Source organism: Xyrauchen texanus, chromosome 4 (genome assembly GCF_025860055.1).
Source record: "Xyrauchen texanus isolate HMW12.3.18 chromosome 4, RBS_HiC_50CHRs, whole genome shotgun sequence".
NCBI classification, from domain to species: Eukaryota; Metazoa; Chordata; class Actinopteri; order Cypriniformes; family Catostomidae; genus Xyrauchen; species Xyrauchen texanus.
The window spans coordinates 45,963,407-45,990,889 of NC_068279.1; the positions used below are offsets into that span (position 1 = coordinate 45,963,407).

Below are 27,483 nucleotides of genomic sequence, written 5' to 3' on the forward strand. Positions count from 1 at the left end.
ACTGGCTTTGTGACCCACGTTTGGTTTTCGACAATTGGAACAATTTCCGCATGGAGCCACTTAAGTAGCACTTACTGTAAGTAGTACTTAATCTCTAAATATGCCTAAATAAATCATTAAAATATGGTTAACAAAGGAGATTAGAGTAAGAGTGTGCAATGAGAGATTTCCTCTCTCTCTTCATCCTCCTCTTCTTCCTCCCACCTATGGCTGGTTCAAATCGGCTCGCCTATAGTCTTTTTACAAGGCAGTAACAAAGAGCATGTTGCGTAATGGCGGTAAGGCTACAAGCCCATACAGTGCCTTGAACTCTTAACCAGACAATCTATTCATATTTAGATTAATATGATGGTCAATGCTGATGCCCATCATTTAAATCTTGTTCTGTGAGCATTTGTTCAGTTTCCAGCTGAAGTAACAAAACTTTAGGCTACATGAGAGCCCCTTACGACTCACATTGCATTTTTTGCATCACTTTCATGAAACTCTGATTTAGCATCAATACATCTGAAACGTCATCTTGCTATAGCTACCATCGTATCTTCAATTCAATTCTGCAATAGTTATTACATTTCAGCACCTCAGCAAAGTTACAAACAACTGTTGAGTTTGTTAGTATTTCCACATCATTTCCATGTTGAGAAGACAAACTCCCAGACATACTGGCCAAAGCGATCAGCACCTTTGGACCGGACAGCTCCCATAATGAAGCACTTAAGTTCTACTTTATAGTGAGCGATATACCTGCTGGTTTGGGAAACAGGTGATACTCCATCGTAAGTTAATGAGCGACTAGAGTCAAGATGATTGTAAAAGATTAAGTTGCAACGTTATCAGGAAACCCAGCCAATGTCTGTGCAAAATGAGGTCCAATATTTCTGTTTTAACCATGATAAACACTGGTAATTCCACTCTACACATACCAGATACCAGTAATACCAGAAAGGGACTGCTACATAGGGGAAAAAGACTTCCATTGAAAGTTTACTAGAGTGAATGTAATTTTGTTCATTTTTACAAACTGATGAAAAAGCCAAAATGATTGTCTCTGGTAATTAACAACATGCCATAGATGCTGTCTACTTTTCTTTTTTTACATGAAACGATCCTTGAAATCTTCTGAATGTGACACTGTCAGGCAGATGTAAAAGTCAGCAGTCCTTAGTGTACACTTTCTACTGTAGAGTACTGATATCATTTTAAGAAGTTCGCTCAGAGCACAGTAATATCTGTGTGCAAGATGTCTGTACCATTACATCCTCCTGATGGGTTACTATTTCCTTCAAAACAGGACTGGCGTATGTAGTCCTGCCTTGGATGTCCAGAAACAAACCCTGAACTCCCTGTTTGGGCAAATGGACCCTTAATACCAGCCATGGCGACCTGCTGGAATAACTCCATAGTGGTGTAATCGCTCATGAAAACCACAGCAGGCTTCCCAGAAGCTGCGGGGGCAGAGTTTGTTCCTATGATGTTGGAGATGGTATCTCCAGGGTCTTTGCTCTCTGGACTTATGATGTCATTGTCAATAAAAGCTCTCAGAGTAGAGTCTTTCTCATTCAGGTCCATTGGAAAGGTCACTGTGGAAACAGACTCTTTGTTTGGGGCAAGTGTTGGGGTGTCTGGGGTTGTGGTCTCCTCCAGGATGGGTGTTTTAGCCTCATCTTCACTGAGGATGAGGGTGGGCTTCACACCAGGCGGGGATGTTGGAGGGCAGCTGAGAGAAGACACATCTTTCTTGCTCTCAATGACACACACTGTACTGGAATCACATCCCTCACTTTCTTCTAACCTCTGTCTGTTCAGAGGCTCCAGAATATCCTGCAGCAAAAAGACAAAGTTGAGTCCGTTCATTTGTTTGGGTCTCTTTAAAACTCAATCTCAGCATTCAACAAAAATAAAAAGATGAGTTTTTACAAGGAATCTACCACTTTTTTGTTGTACATTTTTCAATGCTTATTGGAGGCTTATTGAAGTCCAAGTCCAGAAATATGGTAGTACCATGGTCCCAAAAAACAAAAACACACAATAGAACCATGGTACCTATAAATACAAATGGTAATACATGGTAATTCCAAAAAATACGACAGTACCTTGGCATGAAGTCTGAAAAAATAATATAAAACAAATGGTAGTACCAAGTCAAAATACCTCAATCTCAGCATGCAGCAAAAATAAACAATCAGAGTTATTACATGAGACGTTAGTACCATGATACCACGTCCAAAAAAAGATACGAGTACTATGGTATCAAGTCCAAAAAATATGGAAATACCAATTTAGAAACAATATAGGATAATGGAACCAAGTCCAAAAAGAAAAACAAAAACAAAAAATGACAATACCATGGTTAAAATATGATAGTAGCATGGTACCACGTCCAGTAAATAAATAAACAATGGTAGTAGTACCATGGTACTAAGTAATAATAATAATAATAATAATAATAATAATAACATGGTAGTACAATGGTATCAAGTCTAAAAAACAACAACAACAATAAAACATGGCAGTTCCATGGTAATTTTGATATATGTTTGCTAATGCTTAAGTACCATTGTATATATGAATGTACCCTTGTATTACCATCTGTTACCATCGCTGTATTGGGATACCACCACATTATAAGGATTTTTGGGAAATGGAAAACTCCTTTTCCATTACCACGATAAACCAAAATGTATCATTTCCTAATTTTATTCCAGTCTCATGCTTACCAGTTCATGGCCAATGTCGATTTTCTGAACTGCATTACTGTTTCCAGGGTTTGGTATACTTGGCCAAAGCAGCTTCTTAGCTCTGTAAAAAAGAATGTATAATATCCATTAAGTGTCAAAACACACAGGTATATTGGTTAAATACTGCCATTCTTTAAGATCTTAACCTGTGCAGAAGTCGACAGCTGAAATGAACAGCCAGCAAAAGGACGACTATTGCCACGATGACTGCGGCTATAATGATGTTTAAAGCTGTGGATGCTGTAGGAATGAGGCAAACACTAATAATAAATATGAGACAACTTCAGTCCAAGTAATGAGAAAACAAACACATAGACACGCATTCTCACACACTTACAGTATGTCATTTACCGCTTATCATCAACAGTTTTAAGACAGATTACCAGCTGACTTTACATAGCACCATTGAGACATACTGTCATCTTGCAAAATGATGCGTTTACCTGGGGGGTGTGTAACAAAGGGTTTGGGATCGCTGCGCTCGCCTTCTCCAGCCACTGTAAATGCTGAAAGCTGAATTCGGTATGCACTGTTGCTTTTAAGGTTCAGCAACTCATAGCTGTTCAGACTTGGATCCACTGTGATGGCTGTCAAAATTAAATATTGAACAATGACACAGTAAGATACAAATATTGAGTTTGAAAGGGTGTTGTTCAGATTCCATGACTGCAGTTGTCACATTAGAAACATAAATACACATTTATAACACATTTACATGACCTACTGTACATAATTAAAAAAAAACTTTTTGTAATTATCATTATTAACAGGTTTTCAATTACCAAATTTATAGGGATTGTTTTGTTTGGCCCCAAAAATAATTTTAACATATGAACTTGGCTATCAAACCAAGTTATGGTGATTATATTATATGTATTATATATGGTTGAATTTCCTTACATGTTTCAGTGTTGTTTTCTGTGTAGAAGATAATGTATCCTTGTAAGAATCCACGCAGATTCTTCTCAGACACAGGGCTCCACGTGATTACTGAGGAATGCTGGGTAATATTCAAAATGCTCACATTACCAGGAGGACTGATAGGACCTGAAAGGACAAATAGGTAGTCTGTTATCTATATACTTCTCTGTCAACTACTGCTACAACTACATAGATTTAAGACCAGATCAGTTAAACAAATCAAGAGCTGCATCCGTTTTATTACCTACAGGCCTAACATTTATTGCAAAATACATTTATTGCAGTTAAAATCAGAAATGTAAATTAAATCTGACTTTTTTAGACTGAAAAATATGGATATTATTAGAAAACTAGAAAAATACTATGCATACGGGTCCCATATTGAAGGCTATGTGTCCTGTATTGAAGTGGGAAAATGCTCAAAGGGTCAGATGGAGAAACACTTGAAGGGGACCCTTGTCCCGTATTGAAGTGCTCAAAATGCTCAAGTGTCATATTCACGTGAGATATTCAATACCTTATTGCATTGTGGTGACTCACAACCAGTGTGTATTACAGCACCTTAGCACATCTATTTTGGTTGTTAAAACCAATGTCTGTGTTGTAAAAGTGGTTTGCGCTGCCCTCTGTCACAAAACATTTGCAAAAATTATACCTTTAGGGCTAAAAAAGCTCATCACTGGGGCATCGTTTATGGCATTTGGAATGCAGTATATGTCTTCTCGCCTCAAAATCTGACATAACAATACATTGCACACAACAAATAACAAAAATAAATTAATTAATAATAATAAAAATTAAACAATGAAATCTGATCTGACAGTTTAGACTGGTCCTTCAAGTTTGCAGCTTGGCTCTCATGATCAGGTTTTTGTGTGTTTTGGTGTCTTCACAATTTTTGCTTGTTTTGTTTTCTTTTCCGGTTTTAATAATTTGTTTATTTTGCACAAGGCAATACATTGTTTTAATTATTTTGGTGTTATTGGAATACATAACACATAACAAATTCTCACACTACACTGAAAAAGGCTATTTTGTTAATTTCACAGGGGAAACACTGCAAAAGTTATGAAAAAACACTGCAAAAAATGATTGAAAAAATACAAAAACACATCAACTTAACTGAAATTATAACAAAAAAAGGTCTTGAACTTTGAAATAATATACTGTAGTTATTTTGTTTATCCTATTCACCTGCAGTGCCTTGTCAAATGTATGCAAATTAGCGCATTTTAATTAGTTAGTGCCTAATTTACATATGTAAATTACGTTGATATCAACATGGCACTTGGCTGTATTCACCTGTAGTGTCTCCATTAAGTACAGTACATTTAGCCTGTATGGCCATGATATATTGGCTTAGCTAAACTTTAGCTAACTTAGCTAGTAGCTCATGAGTCATGCATGTTAGCAAGACACAAGTTTATATTTGTCTTTTGGCTAATTAGGTATAAAGTCGAGGCACTGGTAGCCTAGTCTTTTGTTCATCACCAATCACCTCCACATGTGCCAATAAAAACACAACTGGGATAGGAGCTGGGAAGGGCTGCTGCCTGCCTGTCTGTGTGTATGATGTGTGCTACACTGCTGCACGGAGACACGGAGAGAGAGAGAGAGAGGGAGGGAGGGAGGGAGGGAGGGAGAGAGGGCGAGAGAGGGAGCGAGAGAGAGAGAGAGAGAGAGAGAGAGAGAGGGAGGGAGGGAGGGAGAGAGAGAGAGGGAGAGAAAGCGAGAGAGAGAGAGAGAGAGAGAGAGAGAGAATATGTTTAATTTCTATTTCTATCAAGCCCCCTTTAATGTCTATGTGTGCATGAGCCTGCACAATGTAGTACATTAATCTGACAGTGTTCATATGTCCCTTAACACGTACCCACTCAGAGTTCACTTTGACTCTTTCACACTACAAATGGATCTACTCCAAATAAACAGTATTATTCCAAACATGCTTTCAATGCAAAACATTCATACATTATATTCATAATTAAATCCCATGGCAAAAGACAAGGATTACACAGTAACATAACCCTGTTAAAAGAACAGCATAGCCATTCACCTGCTTAAAGTACAGGTTACATCTAAAGTTTTTAGATGATGTCTTTATGACTGGTATAACAGTGCAAACTAATTCCTTGCCAACCAGCCTGGACTAGCGTAGAGATGCCTAGAAGTTGGTCTAATCAGCATGTGGTTGAATGAATGAATATTTGCACTCACTTCCTTCAATAAGGTAAGCTTGAGCTGTGCTGTAGGTCTTCTCACTGTTGTTCACATTCTTCATGTTGCAGGTATCTGTGTCTGGTCTGGTATGCAGGAAGAAGTAGTATCTAATATAGGGCTGAAAAACTGCATTCACAGAAAAAAAAAAGTGTTTATTCTGCACACCTTAGAAAAAAATCATTGCTGTGATTTTTAAAGGAACAGTTCACCCTCAAAGATTGTTTGCTCACCCAAGATTTGAGGGCTGCAGTGAAGGGGAGGATTATCAGTGAAAACAGCTACAATTATTATTCTTCTCCTATGACAAAGCTATCATTTGACTAAAAAAGACTTGGAATGTAGTGCTCAGCTCATATGGGCTACATTTATGGTTCTTTTATCCTTTTAGGAGCTTGACAATATACTGTAAATCACAATTAACTTTCGTTGTATGGAAAAGAGCAGCTTGGACATTCTATCTAACATCTCTTTTCTGCGTTTTATGAAAGGAAGAAACCAATGTTGGACCGTAATGACACAAGGGTGAGTAATTGACAAGAAAATAAATTTTGGAGTCACGTGACACCATGCGATGATCGGACATGTGAACGGCGAGTTCTGTGCACTTTGCTAGTTTTAATACTTTTTATGACATAAACCGGTGAGATTCGATACATTCTGTTCCATTACTGTTCTAGGAGGACAATATGTCAAAGAATTTAAAATCCTCAGGCTCTGGAGACAATAAAAGACACTTACGTGCTCAAGCTGATTTGGTTGGAGACAGAGGTGTATAGTAACGAAGTACAAATACTTCATTACAGTACTAAAGTACAGTTTTTTATATTTGTACTTTACTTGAGTATAGACATTTCTTTGGACTTTTACTTTACTACATTTTGAAGAGAAAATTTATACTTTTACTCCGATAAATTTCCCCAGACCCTTTCGTTACTTTTATGACTGAACACGAACTGTTACATAATTTATGCAATTTACCTGTACTTTTGATTCTTATGTAAATGTAATATCAGTTACTTTAGTACTTTTACTTAAGTCGTTTTCACATGAGCTATTTAACGTTTACTTGATTACATTTCCATGAAGGTATCTTTACTGGTTCCACCTATCAGCTGGAGTTTATTTTGTAGAGTAACACACCTTCAGGACAGTTTTATGGGTGAATCATCAAGCCCTTTGTGTTTATTCCGCCTATTGGCTGAAGTTTGTTTTATTGATTATAATTTGCTGTGTAATTGTGTCTCACAAAAATTTTATAGAAACACCAGACTTGAGCAATCAGATGGCAAGGTTGTCCTGGGAGTTCTCGTAGGCATTCATGGACTGCTTGGAGGGATGGACGCCAGTTGGCACTGTCATGCAAGGGGTTAATGTGCACGTTTTTCCTTTTTCTGTTTGTTTGGTACTGGGGGATGTTCTGGTTTTGATGGTTGCACTAATGTTGAAATGTGGTCTTTATAATCTTGTTTTTGACACACAATAAATTTTTTCTTATATGTCAAAATGTCAAATGTTAATATGAGTGGATTGTCTCTCTCCACGTGGAATGTGAATGGGTTGGGGCACCCCATAAAAAGAAGGAAGGTTATTTCTCTTCTTAAGCAAAAGAAATATGAGAGTGTTTCTTCAAGAAACGCACCTTTCACCGCAGGAAGCAGAAAATTTTGTGAGGATATGGGGTGGGCATGTTTTTCATAGTGCTAGCACGAGTAAGAGCAGGGGAGTCATTACACTGATAAGTAAACATCTGCAATTCAAATGTCACAAACAGATGAATGATAAATTAGGAAGAGTCATTATTGTTTTAGCTGAATTTCAGGGGCAATGTCTGATTTTGGCTAATATTTATGCACCTAGCGCTGATGATCAGAGCTTTTTTATAGATCTTGAACGGATGTTGCAAGCCGCTGGCACCACTCATGATATAATATTGGGAGGAGACTTTAAACTTTTGATGGACTCAGTCCTTGATCATAGTGAAGCAAATGTGTAAGCTCCCTAGAGCAACATTGATGCTTCACTGGATGTGTCTTGGCCTTATAGATATTTGGATACTTTTGAACCCATCTGGTAGGGAATATACATTTTTTCATCAGTCCATAAGATTTTTATATCTAAGTCTCTCATTTCATCTGTTGTGGATTTCTCAATTGGAAAAATTTTAGTCTCAGTTCCCACCCTGGTGTGTTTAGAGGTGTTGCCACTTGTGGAGAAAAATAAATCGTATAGTTGCTGCTTTAATGTATCCCTTTTGCAAAATCCTGAATACCAACAAATGCGAAAGGCTGAAATCAATGTCTATATGGAGACCAAGTGGTCGTAGGCATGCTCTGTGGGCGCGGCTTGTGAGGCACTTAAGGCGGTTCCTAGGGGTTGGATCATACAGTATGCCTCATTCAAAAATCCAAAGCACAAGAACTCGTGGAATTGGAAGGGAATATTAAAAGTGCCTAGGCAGAGCTGAAGCGCCGAATGTTGTCTGATGGCTTCAGAGAATTGACCCGATTGAAATACAGATATAATACTATTTTGTCATGGAAGGTGGAGTTTTGGCTATTCAGAGCAAGGCAGTCATACTTTGAGTATGGGGACAAAGCAGGGAAGCTTTTGGCTAGATATATAAAACACACAGAGTCTTTTTCTACAATTCCCTCACTGAAATCCGGGGCCAGATGGCTTTGCGCTGAATTTTTTAGATCTTATGCTACAGAACTGGCTCCACTTTTGCTAGAAGTTTATACAGAATCATTAAAAAATGGAAAGCTTCCGCCAACCATGACACAAACCCAGATCAGTCTGATTCTTAAAAAGGACAAAGATCTAAGTGAGTGTATCAGTTACTGTCTAAAATCTCTGTTCCAGCTACATGTTAAAATATTGTCAAAAAATTTGGCTAACCGATTCATTAAAGTTATGACATCTCTTATACATACAGATCATGTGGGGTTTATTCAGGGATGCAGCTCTTCTGATAACATTGGGTGTTTCATCAATATCATGTGGTCAGTGGCGAATGATCAGACTCCGGAAGTCATCTCACTTGATGCCAAAAAGGCATTTGATATGGCAGAATGGGATTATCTTTTTAAGATTTTGGAAATTTACAGGTTCGGTAATACTTTTATTGGTTGGATTAAGTTACTTCATAGACACCCGGTAGCAGCGGTTCAAACGAATGGATTAATTTAAGATTATTTTACTCTGGATAGGGGAGTAATTGTTGTTCTGTCTTGCCCTGGAACATTAGCAGCTACGATATGAAAGGAGGATACAAATTTACAAGGATGGTGGCGGGAGGTATGGTGCAGCTTTTGCTTTATGCAGATGATTTTTTTTTTCTCTGACATTACTAGATCTGTGCCTTACCTTCACAGAATTATTGATTCCTTTTCTAAGTTCTCAGGACACAGAGTCAGCTGGTCTAAATCCGAAGCTTTGGCTCTGACAGTGTACTACCCTGTATTGCCTTTTCAGCCGGGCGCCTTCCAATGGCCCAAACAAGGCATTAAGTATTTGGGTATTTTATCCCCAGCAAATTTGGGTGATTTAGTTAGTGTTAATAATTCAGATCTCTTTTTTGTTCAATTTAGTTGTAAGATATCAGCTCACTTTTCATTCACACAGTTATTTTTTGGAACCCATTCAACTTAAATATTATTATCATTTGTAAACAAATAATAATATATTATAATAGTAATATATAGTAATATATCTCAATTGTGCACCTTTAACTTTTAAACCCTATTGCTTTTTTTAATGCTTAACTCTCCATGATGTCCTGTAAGTGTGTCTGTTTGTAGGCAAGTTCACAGTAGTTTAATTCACTTCTTATTCAAATTCTGGTAAAATGCACCTCCAATGCCATTCTAAATGCAAGTGAACCGAACTATTGAGCATCTATATCTGAGATGTGATTAGTTAGTAGGGCTCAAATATTGCGCACCACGTGAAGGCTAAAAATAGCCGCAAGTGAATGTAAACAGAGCAGCGCCATTCACTGACGCGCTGGAGCTGCGCGCACATTTTATACATTAACTTATTAAACACAGCCTTTTGTGATTCACAGAGCTATCACACATCTTCAAGTGGCTTTAAGTAAAATGCACGAGTCATATGAACTTTAATTGTGTTTTTATGGTTCTTTTATGTCATTTTTGGAGCTTGACAGTAATGAACGACTAACACAAAGTATCGGATTTGGATCAGACTCGTCGGACCAATACCCGATCCATCTAAAAGCTTCAGTATCGGAGCCGATACCGATCCATGTATCGGATTGGTGATGTCCCAGATTACATTCCAATAAGTTACATAGGAAGATTGACAAAGTTGGGCTTGGCCTACCCAATATTTTGTTTTATTATTATGCATTCAGGATCAGACATTTGGCTCATTGGTCGCTTCCACCTGAGAGAACCCCTGCCTGGTTTTCTATTCAACAGGAAGTTCTTGCCACTATTTCACCACTGCAAAGACTTTTTATCAAACTAACTTGAAAAGTTAAGTTACACCCCGTTATCTCGCATTTGCACTCAGTATGGACAAAAGTGTCCAGAGTGTTTAATTCGGACATTTATTTATACGTTGCTTCTAGCATATGGCTGAACCCCAAATGATGCATTAATAAGTCCCCTTTCTGCTGGTCAGATTGGATTGTGAGGGAGGTACACTTGGTGACCTATATGAGCATGGAGTGTTGAGGTCCTTTGAAAATATGGTTCAACATTTTGGTATTCCCAGGACTCAATTCGTTAGGTATTTACAGCTGTGCCACTTGCTCTGTACAATTTCTGGGAGTAGCATACAACCACATAAAGGTGATTACTGCTTTTGGAAAAGGTCATGAGGCATCAGTGTATTACTCCCAGCTAATTCAGGATATGGGGGATGGAGCTTCAACTTCTCTCAAGAGATTATGGGAGAAAGATTTAAACTTGGTATTGGAGGAGGGGGTGTAGTCTAAGATTCTAAAAAACGTCAAGTCTAAATCTAGAGAAGCAAGGGTGCACCTTATGCTATTTAAGATTTTACATCAATTCTATTGGAGCCCCTCTAGATTGTATAGGCTTGGTCTTAAAGATACCATTTGAAGGAATGTCATATAGAAGGCTGGATGTTTGTAGTGTGTGGGGGGAGGGGGAGGGACATACAATTTTATAAAAATTGATTCGGTGTGTATGTTCTGTTTCTTCAATACAGTTTTTTTGAATCAATAAAATGTTAATATCAAAAAAGAAAATACATTTTGATATTTAAATTAAAAGAATACATTTTTGGGTGAACTATTCCTTTAATGCTGTGAATAAATACAATTGTATATCAGCCTTATCTCCGTTAAAGGTAAAATACCTAAGGACATTTTATGTGTATTATGTTAATAGCAAAGCATAATATACAGTAGTATTAAATAAAAAATGAATTTTTGGGAGAATAAAAAGGAACAGTACCACTCTCAGATATCTTCGTTATTTGTCTATGTGTCCCCTTCACATAGAATGATCGGTAAGTTGGTATCTGTCCTTTGGCCCACCACTCCACAGAGTAACACACACTGGAGATGGAGCTGCTCCAGGACAGGTTGAAACTGCTGTTGCTGTTTATACTGACATTAAACCCCTCTAAAAAACAAATAATATAGAGTATTTTCAATGGCAACTTAGCAAATGTTTTCCTGTGATTTCACTAGAACATTACTGAATTCCAAAGGGCTACAGATTTATAGTTCATTTACACCTAATGGCCAACAGTATTTTTGGGATTTGGTAAGGCCCCTTAATTCCAGTGAAGACTAATCTTAAGGCTACTCCTTATGCCTAGTGGACACTACACGACTCAAGCTCATCTCCTTTGATGTTTTGAGTCGGCGACTGGTCTGCGACGAGAACTTTAAAATCTCACGACGAACCGTCTTATTGTGTTCAGCTGTAAAATTCAGCTGTTTTTTTTTTCCTTTGCAAATGGTGCCAATAAGTGCAAAAATGGGCGTGACCCATTCTTTCATGTTCGTTCACATGTTGTCAAGAATAACCTGTGCGAGATTGTGAATGCCTTTCATTATTTTAATTTAAAGATGCATTTTGGGCCATAACTGCTAGTTTTTTGGTGGTAATATGTGGATTTAAAGGGAAATAAGTGTGAGACAGTGACATCGCCAAGGGTAGGCCAGGGTGGGCCTGGGCCCACCCAAATTAGACCCAGGCCCAATCAGAATATTAGAGATTACGCTTTAACTTCAAGTATATCTTTATCTTTATAAAATACTGAAAAAAAATGAATGCGCAGCTTCTCTGTTCTTAAGAAAAATGTGGTAAAATTAAAAATTGGGTGAAAACTTAAAATTGGGCCCATCCATTTTTATTGAGGCCCACCCTTAAGTAATTTCCTGCACAGTAGGGACACAAATATGAGCAGCATGCACACTAGAAGCTCAGTTACAGGTACTTCAATGAAATAACTCAGAATTCTGCTCTACATGTCATGTTTGCGATTAATTAAAAGAAACTGTGCACCATTTTTAGCACTTTAGTTCTCGTCTTGCTTTTTTGCACTTCATTATCATTCTGTAATACCTAGACGTAATGATTGATGTATGTCCTCGTGAAATCAACCACTCTCTCCTTCAAATCCGAACACAAGTGGTCAAAAAATTTCAACCGGGTGTAACAGAGATGTGTCTCGCTTGTACACTTGTAAACGGATCACCCAAAACGCATCGTATTACCAGTGTACACATGGTCACAGTCAGGGACGAATGGTTTTGTGGTTGAGATGTTACAGCCCTGTATTGTGTGCACCGGCACAACGAAAAACAAGACTGTGAGTAGCAGAGCACCTGTGGCAAGTTGTGTAGTGTACACTTGGCATTAGAGTGACATTCTATAGAACTGTATGCTTCCAACAGCTTCCAAGATTAGGGAGGGCCATTTACTGAGTCTGGTGTGGAAGAATTTGACTGGGCTGCATAATGCCCAGACCTGAACCTCATTGAACATATTTGGTATTAATTGGAATGGTGACTGTGAGCCAGACCCCATCATCATGTTTCAACATCTAGTGGAAAGACTTTTTAGAAGAGTGGAAGCTGTTAGGGAGGACTAACTCCCTATCAATGTCCATGGTTTTAAATATAAACATTCAACAAGCAGATATGGGGGTGGTGTTCAGCTGCCAATATACTTTTGGTCATAAAGTGTATACTGTATTTTTAAGCATCTGGCATAAGTGTACATGATTAACCGCAGTACTTCTGAGTCTGCAGGTAGTTGGCAACTTGGTAAGAAAGAAACATACCCCTCCAAACATCCATGTGCTCTATAGCTATACTGGCGGCAGGGGACAATCCAGCAGTATTGTTTGCCCTGACACTGATGTTGTAGGCAGAGTAGGACAGGACCAGTGTGAGCGATAGATTTTTAGTGGTGTAATTGTCCTGATTGCTGCGTTCCCCAGACAATTTCCATACGGTCACATTGTAGTCATTCACAGCATCACTGTTTGCATACTGGAGGAAAAAAGAATTGCTCTAGTTTCTATAATATCCTTAAGAATTTTGAACTAGATTTGTATTGGAATTTCTATTACAATTTGGAACCATTCATAATGTATCCTAATGGGGTCAACTAAGAATCCAAAAAGAATCAAATAAGATCATCATCACGCAGGACCAATCACAATTAACTTGTGGAAACAAAAATGTGATTTAAAAATGGTGAGAAACTTCAAAGAAATGGAGACAAGTTACAGAACATTAGATAAAGTATACACTTGTTCTTATGCATTTTTCATACATTTGAACCCAAAGTCATAAAAAAAGCTCATGGACACTTAACTACCCATAAATGGCATTGTGATATTACATATGTCAGTACCTTCCACTTCACGATTACTCTTCTCTGCCCTTCTGATATGAAATTACATTGTTGATGGTCTTGAATTTCATGCCAGATAGTTGGTTCATCTGTGAGTTCTGAGGACAGCGTTTTAAAAATACAGTGTTCAATTAAGCATGCAGTGTGTAACTACTAGCAGTACTATTGGCAAAAAAAGGAAGTGCAATGTTTTTTTTGAACAGCCGGATTATGGAGCCAGATTTGTGCCAAAACTAAAAAAGAAAATAAAGAAAAAAAAAACACAATCCCCTTTTCAAAGGAAAACGCGACTCTCAAACAAACTGAAATCTATTTGCAAATACTAAGGTCCATTTGAGAGAAAATGAAGGGTAGTTGTTGTGTACCACAAACAAATGTGCTGTGTTTTACAAAAAAAACATTCATATATAACACTACATAATAATAATTCACAAATAAATACAATCTGTTCTAAAAATTCTACAGGATAATTTAACAAAAACAAAATTCAATGTGTACAAATTAAAACTGTCAGTAGATTAAAATTTCTAATTGTGATCTCATGATTTTTCATAGTTAATCGCGTTTAATCTCAGATTTTAAAAATGCTTAAATTTGACTCTATAATATAATTTTCCTGTCAAAATGTGTTTATTTCCTTCTTTCGAAAGAACAACACAATGTAACAGAAAAATATGTAACAATAATGCTTTATTAACATTTTCCAAACTCCACAGTACAAAGACTTTCACTAAAATAGAACCAATTCAAGTAACACTGAGCATTTAACAAAGTCCATTAAGTGGGATGTTGACTGATTGATAGAAATATTATTCTTTGCAATGCAAATTAAACCCTCATCCTCCACTATATTTATCATCATCAGGCTGTCTTTTCACTTTGGACATGGAATGCACATGATTTGTTTCAGAGCAGCAAGTGCCGTGTTGAACTCCATATGAAAAGCGTGTCTTGTTCTGCTTTTAGTGCTGGCACTGCTGATGGAAATCTAATTAATCTGAATTGTCTGGAAATCATTAGCTGACACTTCAGAAGCTCGGCGGCATTGGGTACAAAATTGAAATTGTTAAATTTGTATGTGGTAAAATACTGAATTACAAAAGACGCGAAGAACATAACTTTTTAAAACGCATTAACGCTGACAGTGCTAGTACAAATACATACCACTCAATGCCGAGTTTACACTACACAATTTAAAGTCCGATTTTCGCTCGCAGACAGTTTTGTGGAGATCGCCGACAAAAGCCTGAAATCATAGGCAAATCGGAGCTCGCTTCTGTGAACGACGGGTATATGTATGAACTATCAAAGACTTGATTTGAGAGAAGTGCCGACGCGTTGCCAATGTCAGCGAGATATCTAGAATGTAAAATATCTGGACCTTTCTGCAATTCCAAATCGTGCAATGTGAAATTTGTTTTGCCTGAATACAACAATGAGAGAGCAAGAAACGGGGCACAGGAAGTTTCAGTGGGAGGAGTCCTGATGTACTTGCAACAGAACATCAACTAGCATGGCTGAGGTATCATTCACTGATCTTCTGAATTCAGGTCTAAGCACTGTGTATTGTAAAATAACGTGCAATGTAAGATGATATTTAAAACATAAATTATTAAACTATTAATAAATTAAAGAAACTATTAAAATTACTTTATTATATAAAGTGAGGATTAAGTATAAATAGATCAGTTCAATGAACTATGCTAAAAATCATCTAGTTAAAATGACAAAGAATGCCAATCTTACAACATAATTGTTTTTTTTCTTTCTTGTAATTACTAGAAAATATGTCTCGTTTTTTACCAGATCAGATGTCATTTTTACCACAACATATATTTTTTGACCTACATGACCTACCTTGTTATAACTAGAATGGAAAAGTGTTTTTTCCCTCATATCATTGTAATAATAACGAAATAATGGACTGAAAATATATTAGGTAGCCTATGTGGCAGCAATATGCCAGATACTTTGTTGAAACAGGAATTTTAACAACCTATTTGTGAGAAATTCTGCATTGATGCATTTGTGAGAAAATTTTGCCTAAAGTCACATGATTCAAAAATGGTATGGATTTGTTCACATTGGATTTTGTATTTGTTCAACATTCCTGTAAAATGTATTTAATAATTTGTATTTATTTGTGAAATACGGTATGATGTAGGTTCAAATGAAACACATTTTTTATATTTGTAAAACGCATTTGATTGTTAAGCCAGTGATGCATGACAACTACTATTAATTTTCTCTTAAATTGCCCTTTGCATTTGCAAATCACTTTCTTTTTGTTTGAGAGCCGAGTTTTCCTATGCAAAGTGGCATAACGTTCTATTTATTTGTTTAGTTTTGGCACAAATCTAGTTCCATACTGGATATGTGCATGTGCCAGCTGAGCAACTGCCATTGAGATTAATTGGAGTCACTCTCTGAAGGTTTAAAGATCTCCTTGGTCCAAACAACACCATATGGAGGGAGTTTGAAAACATTAATTATTTTTGCAATTCTATTTGGTGCAACTAATGCCACAGAATTACACAAAACACCTTTATAGCAAAATGATACATGTATACAGTTTGACTGTGTATGCATAAAATACAGAAGTTCATAATACAGTCATTTTTATTTAGTCATTTTGGAACTCCACGTCCTCAACTCACCCTGTGGGACAGTGATGACCTCACCGAGAAGACACTGTGAGCACTCTGAGGTGCGAATGCAACGTATTTGCATCTCGTAAGAAAGAGAAGCTGTCAGATTACTCACAACACATTCCCTGTTGTTTTCAGAAATTTGCTACAAAGGAAAGGGGACAAAATAAGAGGAATAAACAAATGAGTGTAGGCAAAAGTAAATTTACATCACTATTGTCAATTGAGCTAGTGTAGCATTTTAAACACAAGTATTTTAAAATACATGTTCATGGTCTTGGCCAGCTATTAATTTAGTCTGATTTGACATGAACATATCGTGACCGAAAAAACTAAATCAGACAAGATTTTTAAGGTGAATATTAGGTTTTAATGAGTAAAATAATCGAAAACGTTAACCTAAACCTAACCAATATTGTTGTAAAAGCAAATGCGATATGAAAAGCACATAGTATTGCAAAATCTTTGTAGTGTTTATCATAGATAAGTGATGTGTTATAAAAGTTTGCAGTCAAAAATACCTTTAAAATACCAATATGTTTCATTCTTTCTGGCAAACAGCCATAAAAAAGTATGTATGCTACATTTTGAAATTGCAGAATATATTGATTATTATAAGGGGTGATTGCATTCACAACCCAATACTCAATACTCCCTACTTATGAGTAATTGTAAAGGAGCTTTTACTCTACTCTACTAAATGTTTTGGGAGGTAACAGTACTTTTACTTGAGTATGATTTCTCAGTACTCTTTCCAACCCTGAACATTAGACAGTACAGTATACACATAAAATTATAACATTTGTATATTTTATCATTGATTAAAAAAAAAACAAGTGTAATGACTGATTTAGGTTTCACAAACTTGTTTAAATAAAAAGATAATTCTTGCTCAATTTCGAGTTGGACATGACTGAAAGTAAAGGCTTGTGGTTCTGCAATTGAGTCAGATGTTAACTCAGAAACCGCTCTGATTCAGTGAATTCATTCAGTGCATTAGGGGTGCAAAAGGAATGGTATGAATAACAGAATACAATTTGAGCTGCCACAATTAACTAATCATGTGTAGGTCCGCTCATGCTGTGTCAGAATTTTCTATGTAACGTGTTTGTGCAGAGGTTAAACACTGTAACCAATCACACACCAAACCGTTGCACTCTTCTCTGCATAATTTATTCAAAATGTGAATAATGGTTTTGCTTTTTATGCTGTCAGCCAATGTGAAGATGACCATTAAGGCAGATAGTCTTAATTAACTGATGAATAAAATGGCAATAAAGTAATTCAGGAACACAGTTGTTTTGGATGTGCAGCCATTGTAAATATATGGCATGCAGTTGATCCACCCAAATTAAGTATTTTATTGTAAAATTAATCGCAATTACAGTATCAAGGGGAATAATTGCAAATAACTATTTTTGTCGTAATCCTGAAGCCCTACAATGAAGGATTCATCAGACTGATTCAAACTGATTATTCATGAGTTCTTAAGTCCTTTGGAGCAGTTCATTAAAAAACTGGCTCATGAGTCACGTGAATCTGACTAATTTAGTCGCACTGCATGTTTGTTTTTGAGTGCAGTCAGCGAATGCAATGAAACAGAAAGAAGTTTTTGCAGCACACTTTTTTTCTTGCATTCAGTTTAAACGGCACGGATGTGGCTGAGGATGCCACATACCCCAGGAGCCTCTGTGCCGGGCTTGAGGAGAGCGAGGCACCTGAGCACTGACTGAGCGCGCTCGTTGGTGAGACGCGCTGTCATTGAGACTGAGTCTAACTCCATCCCGAGAAAAGAGATGCTCTGAACCGGGACGAGCTTGCTCTTTTCTCAGTTGACCTGAAGCCCTAGATGGCTGAGGTGCCCGAGCACCTGGTCCCTGTGAGTGCACAGTACATCTTAAGAGTGAGCCAGGATGAGCCAGTTGTTGAGGTAGTTGTGTATCCAGATGCCCACTTCCCTTAGCGGGGCAAGAGCTGCCTCTGCGATCTTCGTGAAGACGCAAGGGGACAGGGACAGGTCAAAGGGGAGGAGCTTGTACTGATACGCCTGGCCGTCAAACACGAACTGTAAGAAGGGTCGTGACGAGGCAGAATGGAGACGTGGAAGTATGCGTCCTTCAGGTCTACCGGCGCGAACCAATCTAGCTGTCGAACACAGGTAAGAATCTGTTTCTGCGTGAGCATTTTTTTTTTATTGCAAATTAACAAAAGAGTAACACATACAAGGTAGTGAGACACATATACAATACAGAAGAGAGAAAAAGCACAAAAACAAAACAAAAACAACGAAGTACAAAACAGCCCAACACAGTCATCGATAAAGTGGTGTATGTAGGCACATGAGATCCTTTCTGTGACGCAAGTATAGATAGGGGCAGTCCGGTAGTATCAGTATAGTTTTAGTGAGGGTATTAATCACCCCAACAATCACAACAACAATAGCAATATATAAATATTAGTGGTGATAGTATCAATGATAATATTTATAATGATAATTCATGACAATAATAGGAGCATTAGCTCTAGCAATCTATAATAATAAAATAACAATACATTTAGGTCAGTCAATAATGTCACCGTACCTGCTCTAAACTCTAGGTCAGGGGGCTGATCCACAACTGCCAGTGAGCACAACCCACAGACAACTCCACCCCCCTCCCCACATAGACACCGACACCTCTCCTCTATTCAATAATCCGATTCCCCCTCACCGCCGCCAGCGACACCCAACCCCCGTAGTTAAGCTTCTAGGCTCCATTGAGGTTTCCTCTAGAAAGTACGCCGGGGCACCATAACAGGCACCTCCAAACCAAGCTCCCTTAGTCTGTTTGTGACTTGACATAACCAAATGTTATGGGTGGGTGGGCCTCTCACCCCTCTTTTTCTTTTTTTTTTCTTTTTTTTCTTTTTTTCCCCTTTTTTCTTTCTTTTTTCCCTTCCATGGCTTTGAGCAAGGTGTGCACTGGTTAGCTCCCCAGCCAGAGACACCACATCCAACCCAGGTATCAAATCAATATGATTCTTTAACATGAGGGAGGGATCTGGCCAGAGGCAGTGAAAGGGAAGGGCCAGTCAGTCCAATCACTGAGTCTGTAATGATTATGCCAACAGGATATGCCAGTTGCACCCACCAACAGCACCTAGAACAGACGCCCGACCCAGACCATTTATATTTTTAACAAAATTTTATACATATTTATACGTAATATTTTCTGAATTGCCATTTATATAGAAAGAGAGAGGAAGGGAAGACTAATCATTCTATAATAATAATAATATTAATAATATCAATATCATCATTCCTACTACCACCATCTTTAATAAAAAAATTAATAAAAATAAAAATAAAAAATACAAAAATAAAATAGCAATAGTATGCAGATTTTAAATAAAATAAAAGTACAGCTTATCGAACATTATACATATACATGTATACATACATACATATACACACACATACATATACATGCATGTATTCATACACACATACCTACATATACATACGCATATATACATACACTGCGTGAGCATTTTGTACGGGAGTCTGTGTAAGGCCCGGTTGAGAACTCGCAGGTCCAAGATTGGTCGCAACCCGCCGCTTTTTTTTTGGGTACAATAAAGTAAGGGCTGTAGAAACCCTTCTCCATCTCGGCTGGAGGGACGGGCTCTATCGCATCCTTGAGGAGCAGGGTCGTGATCCCTGCTCGTAAGGCGCTGGCTTTCTCGCCGCACATGGGAGTGGAGCGAACACCGTTGAAACGAGGCGAGAGCTGAGTCGGATGGTCCTGGCCAGCCAGCGCGACGGATTGGGAAGTGAAAGCCACACATCCAAACTACGCGAGAGGGGAACTAATGGGACGATCGCTTTTGACATACCGGCAGGGGGGAGCATGTAATAGGGAGGCAGAAGAGCGTCAGCGCTGGCTTGCCGGGGCTGAGCAGTCGTGGGGCCGGAGGCAAGGGAACTGTGTCCGGGGAGCTGGGACTGTAGAGTTTTGGGTCCGGGTGCCGTGAGAACGGTGCGCACCGGCTGGATGACCCAGGCAAATGTCTGTCTGCCTGGGTTGCCCATCTCAGGAGTGCTTTGGAGCTTTCCTGGTCCTGGAAGGGGTCCTGGAGACAGGGGGCGTAGGTGCTCAATGCTGGGGCTGAGAGCTGGGCCCGAGAGCTGGGCCCGGGTTGAGGCGGAGCTACCTGTTGTTTAGCCGCAGGCGGATGCCCTCGGCGAGCAGGCGGGGCATGCTGGTTTGGCGGCGCTACGGCAAGATGTGCCATCTGCTTCTTCACCGCCGAAAACTGCTGGCCGAATTCGTCGACGGTATCGCCGAAGAGGCCAAGCTGGGAGACGGGGGCGTTGAGAAAGTGTGCCTTGTCAACGTCGCGCATCTCGACCATGTTCAGCCATAGGCGACACTCCTGGACCACGAGCGTGGCCATCGCCGCCCGAGTGCCTGCGCTGTGACTTTCGTGGCTCTGAGAGCAAGGTCGGTGGCAGAGCACAGTTCCTGCAGCACGTCGGGGTCGGAACTACCCAGGTGCAGATCTTTGAGTGCCTTGGCTTGGTGAACTTGCAGGAGAGCCATGGCATGCAGGACGGAGGCGGCCTGTCCGGTGGCGCTGTAGACTTCCGAGGTCAGTGATGACTTCATTCTACAGGCTCTGGAGGGGAGTACTGGGCGGTCCCGCCGGGGGGGGGGGCATGGCTATGAGCAGCACCCTGACCCGAGGAACCATTCGAGTAGCTATGAGAGGGGGACAGAGATTTCCAGTCCAGGCTCGGATGGAAGCAAGCAAGCGTGCCGGGGGGCGGATGGTTCGTGGGGATTTACCCGGAGAAACCGAGCCCGTCGTCATCCACAAATCCCCTTCATCGCCAGCCGGGTCATCGTGCGCTGTTGCACAACCATTCGGCTTCGAAGTAAAATTCTGACTGTCACTCGCTGCCCCGCTTTCCTTTCTACCCGTATGTCCGGGGCGAGGCATGAAAAGTCTGTCTGCCAACTTCACATTGGCCTTTTCTCAGGTTCAGAGGTACATTTGGCATCCCAGGAAGACCCCTTGTGTCACTTCATTCGACACAACGTCGAGTGAGTGACAGAAGGGGAAATATATATATATATATATATATATATAACATACTGTATAGGCCCTTATTTTTTATTTTTGTGAAAAATAAGTGCAGGAAACACTGCTTTACATTTCATTGTACATTTACACTAATCCTCTAGGCTGTGCTATTGTTCTGCACTGCTTCAAATGCAACAAACCAGCAAGTTATTATAATTGGCTTAGCACTGTATTATTAAAGATTCATTAAATTAGATTTTTACAACAGGAACAGTCCTACTGGAGGCTTAAAAGCATAATGGTGGTAGCCCAGAAATGACCCCATCTTGGTTTCAATCATCAGCTTACAAGCTCACACCTGTGGCCTCATGTGTAAATGAAGCCAATGCTCAATATTATCAAAACGCATGTACTGCATTTCCCACACACTCTCAGGATTTATAAAAAATGCAAATGTGTACACCCTCACACACTCTCTAGAGTACACATGTTTTACTGGTGGCCAGATAATGAACTCACAATAACTGAATGACTATACTGAAATTGATTACTAGCATTCTGCACATTATATGCTGTACACTGTATACTATTTTCTAAAAATAGTATAATGTGAAACAAAATGCAGTATGCATGGTGTACTCCACTTCAGGGAGGGGTAGGGGCAGGAAGTAAATTTTGTGCATGTGTGCTCAATTGATTTAAAGATTAAACTTTGTGCAGGATCTGGCGTATATGGGGTTTTTAATGAATCAGAAACAGCTTGTGTGTGCTCATATTCTGTCATTTCAACTTACACACACTGTAAGGTTGAAATCTTTGCAAATATTAACACATGAGACCACAGATCTTCAAACACAAGCCACATCGCACCTAAATACAGTGTTTCTCAAGTCACTCTACACTTTACACACACTTTTTGAAACTCTGAAACAGGCTCGGAAATAAACCAGAGCTTGATGCAAAAGGGATTATATAAGCGGAGTGACTATATTTGCACCTGCCTCACAGCGCGGCTGTTTGCACTCCAATAGTCTGTTTTTTAACAGAAGCTATAGTTTTAATACTATTAACCATGTTGTTACCACAGTAATATGGTCAAGGCAAGTCAATTTTATTTGTATAGCACCTTTCAAAACACACATCTTTCAAAGCAGCTTTACAGAAGATCAGGCATTAACAGAAGATAACACTGTAATATCTATAATGTCTTAGATTCATCATTGTGTAGTTTGATGAAATACGATTGTGAATTGTGTTTAAGAAAGTAATTAAATAATAATTGTTTATATATCTCCAGTGAGCAAGCTGAAGGCTTGGTGGTAATATAGTAACCATGGTTAATATGTGGTTGCTGTGATGGTAAATGGATAATACTGCATGTGGTTTAATACAGAATACCATGGTGATACTGTGGTTAATGTTATGAAACCGTGGTTAATATTTGTACTTTGAAGGTTAGGGTTTGGTTTAGGGGTAAGGGATGGTTCAGGGTGTCTGTGGGACTCTAAATAAACACAAACATCCTGTAGTGTATGCAAGTATTTCAAATGGTATCTGCCACTATTTGCACTTAGTGCGACTAGCTTCTGCCTTTTGGTAAATGCATCCAAGTGTTTATGGTGTTATGATATATTGTGTATTATTACACTATGTTTGACGTTGATTGTATTTTTACACTGTGAAAAGTGGTAACCTCCAGTTGTTACTTTAAAGGAAACGTCCGGGTTCAATACAAGAGCTCAGTCAACAGTATTTGTGGCATTAAGTTGATAACGACAAAACTAATTTCAACTTGTCCCTCCTTTAAAAATAAAAAAAAAGCAAAAATACAACTTATGCCTTTAAACCATAAAAAATTGTCCCAATTCACTTCCATTGTAGGTATCACTGTAACCTCAATGTTTTTTTTTTTTAAAGGAACAACGAATCACAATAATTTTTTTTTTGTGGTAATCAACATTGTGCAACACATGCTTTCGATTGAGCTAAACTTGTTTTGTAAAATTGATGTTAAATAATATATATATTTTTTAAAAACAATAAATTGAGATGTTACTACATGAAGCTCATTTTTAGGTAAATGTTTCAGTCTATTTACAGGGGGTACATATTTAATTTCTGACACTGCTCTCTTATTTTTAATAAACAGGTTAAACATTTTCTATTTTTAGTGAATAAAGGATAAAGAGAGGAGGCCGAATGATCGTATTCCTACTGTAAATCAAGTGCACCCTGAGATACTCCTGAGAAACTGCAGGGTGCTCCTTATGACATTTACCTCGTTCCACCATGTAGTGTTGAACTCTCTGAACTTTACAGAGAATTGTTTGATATAACTGCTCTCATCGCCCCAGTGCACATCAACAAAGAGCTGGCCTGAGCTTCTTTTGAAAGTTGCTGTTGGAGGGCCGCACCGTGCTGTGTTAAAAGAAATAAAAAAAACAGAATAAGACATCCCAATGTAGAATCTAATCCTACCTGTGTCTGACAGCCCGACATCCAAACTTTTGAGTTCCACGGAAGAAAGAAAGTCTTGCAAGATGGTAAAATAATAACTTATTTTTCCCAGTTATTTGGCTGTTTGTAAGAGTAATTTTGGTGCACATACTCATCTGTGACGGAGTACCACTGAACTCTTTGTGGGTGCAGCTCTTCTGATCCTGACTTGTCGCAATAACGTGAGCTGACATATTGTATCCATTTATCACAAATATTCCAACTGAGGTCACAGTCGAGTTATTGATTCTCAAATTCTGATTTTCAGCATTACATTTGCAGTTCCTCCTACACAAAATAGAGTGTGTAATGTATACTGTAATTCTCAAAGTTGTCTAATTCTCTTCATTTTGGTATCAAGTAGTATTAACAATAATTATACCAAGAAAGCTAAGTGACAGACTGTGAACTGATTTAATTGATATTATCAGCGTTCACTCACTGATGTGTGCAGAGTGTGTATGATGTTGAATGGTCTCTTCCAGGTTTCCAATTACAGAAGTACTCACGGTTACTTCTTATATATCTTATAAAGCAGGTAAAATCATGGATTCCTGAGAAATGAGATAATCAAAGATATTTCACAAATAAGTACTGAAAGAAAACAACAACAAAAAAAAACAGTAAACCTTAAAGCCTTAAATTGTACGGCATCTAAAACAAATGCAAGAGCCTCATCCAAAGAATAATGGAATACGGTTGATTGTGGGTATAATAGGGCTAAAGGCATCGCTTAAAGCATTTGTGACAAAATGAAAGTTCTCTCATCATTTATTCACCCTCATGTCATCCCAGATGTGTGTGTTTTCTTTCTTCTGTTGAACACAAATGATGATTTTTCGAAGCATAACTCAGCTCTGTAGGTTCATACAATGCAAGTGAACGATGGCAAGAACTTTGAAGCTCCAAAAGCACATAAATGCAGCATAAAAGTAATCCATACGGCTCCAGTGGTTTAATCCAGATGTTCTGAAGCGATATGATAGGTGTGTGTGAGAAAAAGTTAAATATTTAAGTCCTTTTTACTGTCAGTCTCCACTTTCACTTTTAGATTCTTCTTCTTTTGTTTTTGGCGATTCACATTATTCATACACATCAACACCTACTGAACAGGGAGGAAAATTTATAGTAAAAAAGGACTTAAATATTGAGCTGTTTCTCACCCACATCTATCATTTCACTTCTGAAGACATGGATTTATCCACTGGAGTCATATGGATTACTTTTATTCTGCCTATGTATGTTTTTTTGGTCATCAAAGTTCTGGCCACAATTCACTTGCATTGTATGGACCAACAGAGCTGAAATATTCTTCTAAAAATCTTCATTTGTGTTCAGCAGAACAAAGAAAGTTATACACATCTGGGATGGCATGAAGGCCATTGTATTTTTTTTTTTAAGCGTGGCTGTTTAATTGTATTGTTAATGTATTATGTTTTGCATGTTTATTGTATATTTTGTATTTTATGTGAAACTTTTATTGCGGCCTTCTTGGCCAGGGCTCCTTCGTAAAAGAGACTTGTTCTCAAAGGAATTCCCTGGTTAAATAAGGGTTAAAAATAAAAAATAAAAAGGGTGAGAATATGATGAGAGAATTTAGATTTTTGGGGGAACTAAGAAACTTCAAGTAAAATTTGTGTGTGCATTTTTTTTCTTTTCTGGTCGCAAAGCGCATCGAAATTGAAATCAAAAATACATAACTTTTTATTGAATATTGGTGGAGCAACATATTTTGAGTGAAAAGAAATCACAGTTGTTTCATTAAATTCATTTAAAAAAGGTGGCGAGGGGGCCTTTGATCAAGCGGTAAAATTTGACAACTTATGCAAGTACTTTTTAGACAGCAAGATGTTTTTTAAGTAACAAATTAAGATCATGCATATTCAAAATGACCACTTCAGAAAAAGGGACACCATTTAAAGTGATTATAATCACATTTTGGCATTTCATAACATCTCAAGTATTCTATAAACAAATAAATCTTCATTGTGAATGGATCAGTCAGCGTAAGCCCACTTTAAACGTTCTTCATATCAAATTTAACTAAATACTTTTTGGGACCACTGTAACTTGAGAACTGAATATGCATTATTTATAATATAAAAGAAGTAACATATATGAAAACCTCAATCTAAAGAACAAAAAGACATGTTGTTTATGGATTTTTGTTTTTTTTACCTTCTGTGTTGTTACAATTTTTTTTGAATGAGCCCAAATTCTTGCAGTCACACTTCCCTGTAAAACGACAATGAAAAGTTGCATACAGGGGTTTTATTTAATCTCCTGATGACTTTCTGTACTGAAGGTTTATAGGCTGACATTTCTCAAGCGGCATCACATGCACTTCTAGTTAAAGCCAAAATAGGTTTAACATCCTGATACAGTGCCATCCAAAAGTCTGAGAACACTTTTGCATTCTTTTCTTTTTTAATACAAAATGTTTTAGTAGAAATTATAAAATCGGCATAACAATTTGAGTGAAAAATTGTATTGAAATGACATGAATTTCAGAATATTTTAAAGGCAGCATGCATATACTAGAGCGGGCATGAACCAAACCCGTTGATCCGTGTTATTCAGCATGATTTAATAATGTTCCGAAGAGCATGTTGTGTGCTTTAAGGGAAAGGAAGCAAAGAAATCTGACCTTATGTTCAAAGGAGTTAACGTGGTCAACATCACACATTCGACTAGTGACCCAACAGTACAGAATCTGAAACATGTCTTGACAATATTACATCATAACTTTAATTTGTTTACGTTTGTCAAAATCCAAAAAAATAGGTTTATTTCCAGGTTTAAAAGAAAATCCCACATTTTCAATTTCAATGTGGTCTCAGACTTATGTATCCCACTGCATGTCAAAACACACATAGCAGTGATAGTCACTAATTGTACTGACCTGTCACCTCTTTAGGAATAGTTGAGAAGAGACACACAAAACCTAAAACATGAATAAACCTACTGAAACAAATCAACACCATAGCAATAATGTCAAAGAAAGGCATAATGTATTATGTGTCTATGTAACTACTGAGACATGAAAAGACAGCTAAAGCACATACCAAGAGTGGAATAAAAGGCAGCCGAACCCTTGCACATTGTTGCCTCTTCTGAGCGTGTGCCCATGAACTGACGGAAGAGACTGAGGGGTATTCCCTTTTCTCATGAAACTACTGCTCTACTGCGACGACATCAGTCGTAACTCTCATAGGCTGCCTACCTGCACAGCATATATGGGCAATTATAAGCAAGTGCTGCATTTTCACCTTTTTATGAACTTGTGTAAATGCATAAAAGCTTGGAATATTCCATTACAGCCTGATTTGAGGGGGGGAGGGGTTTGCTTGCATTGATGGTGCTGAAAAGAACAGCATATCTGTATCATATCGGCATGGCAACAGTAATATTTAAAATTTCAGCACACATTATTTAGCATTATTGTTAATAAAAAGCATATTATTAGAATTTTTAGGGGGGCCCTTGGCTTCTGGGGGCCCTAGGCGGCTGCATACCTTCGGCTAGTGC

At 38.2% G+C, this 27,483-nt stretch overlaps 1 protein-coding gene across 1 annotated transcript; it reads right to left on the bottom strand.

Annotated features, from left to right (window-relative positions):
- Positions 1-103: 103 nt before the first annotated feature.
- Positions 104-27,132, bottom strand: LOC127638893 (interleukin-31 receptor subunit alpha-like). Its single transcript, XM_052120624.1, has 16 exons — positions 27,021-27,132; positions 26,858-26,899; positions 26,134-26,190; positions 24,398-24,509; positions 24,068-24,243; positions 23,738-23,877; positions 16,402-16,537; positions 13,745-13,842; positions 13,167-13,377; positions 11,324-11,494; positions 5,874-6,002; positions 3,639-3,785; positions 3,182-3,325; positions 2,885-2,978; positions 2,718-2,799; positions 104-1,821 (listed from the first exon to the last, which is right to left on the bottom strand). Exons 1-16 carry the CDS (start codon positions 27,082-27,084, stop codon positions 1,213-1,215), a joined length of 2,412 nt encoding a protein of 803 aa, XP_051976584.1. The 5' UTR covers positions 27,085-27,132; the 3' UTR covers positions 104-1,212.
- Positions 27,133-27,483: the final 351 nt, after the last annotated feature.

Excerpts from the sequence above, each read along its gene's own strand:
- LOC127638893 (XM_052120624.1), bottom strand. The coding sequence starts at position 27,084 with ATGGGCACACGCTCAGAAGAGGCAACAATGTGCAAGGGTTCGGCTGCC. Across the intron at positions 26,900-27,020 it reads TGCCTTTTATTCCACTCTTG|GTTTTGTGTGTCTCTTCTCA; the intron begins GTATGTGCTTTA and ends TTCATGTTTTAG. Across the intron at positions 26,191-26,857 it reads TATTCCTAAAGAGGTGACAG|GGAAGTGTGACTGCAAGAAT; the intron begins GTCAGTACAATT and ends GTCGTTTTACAG.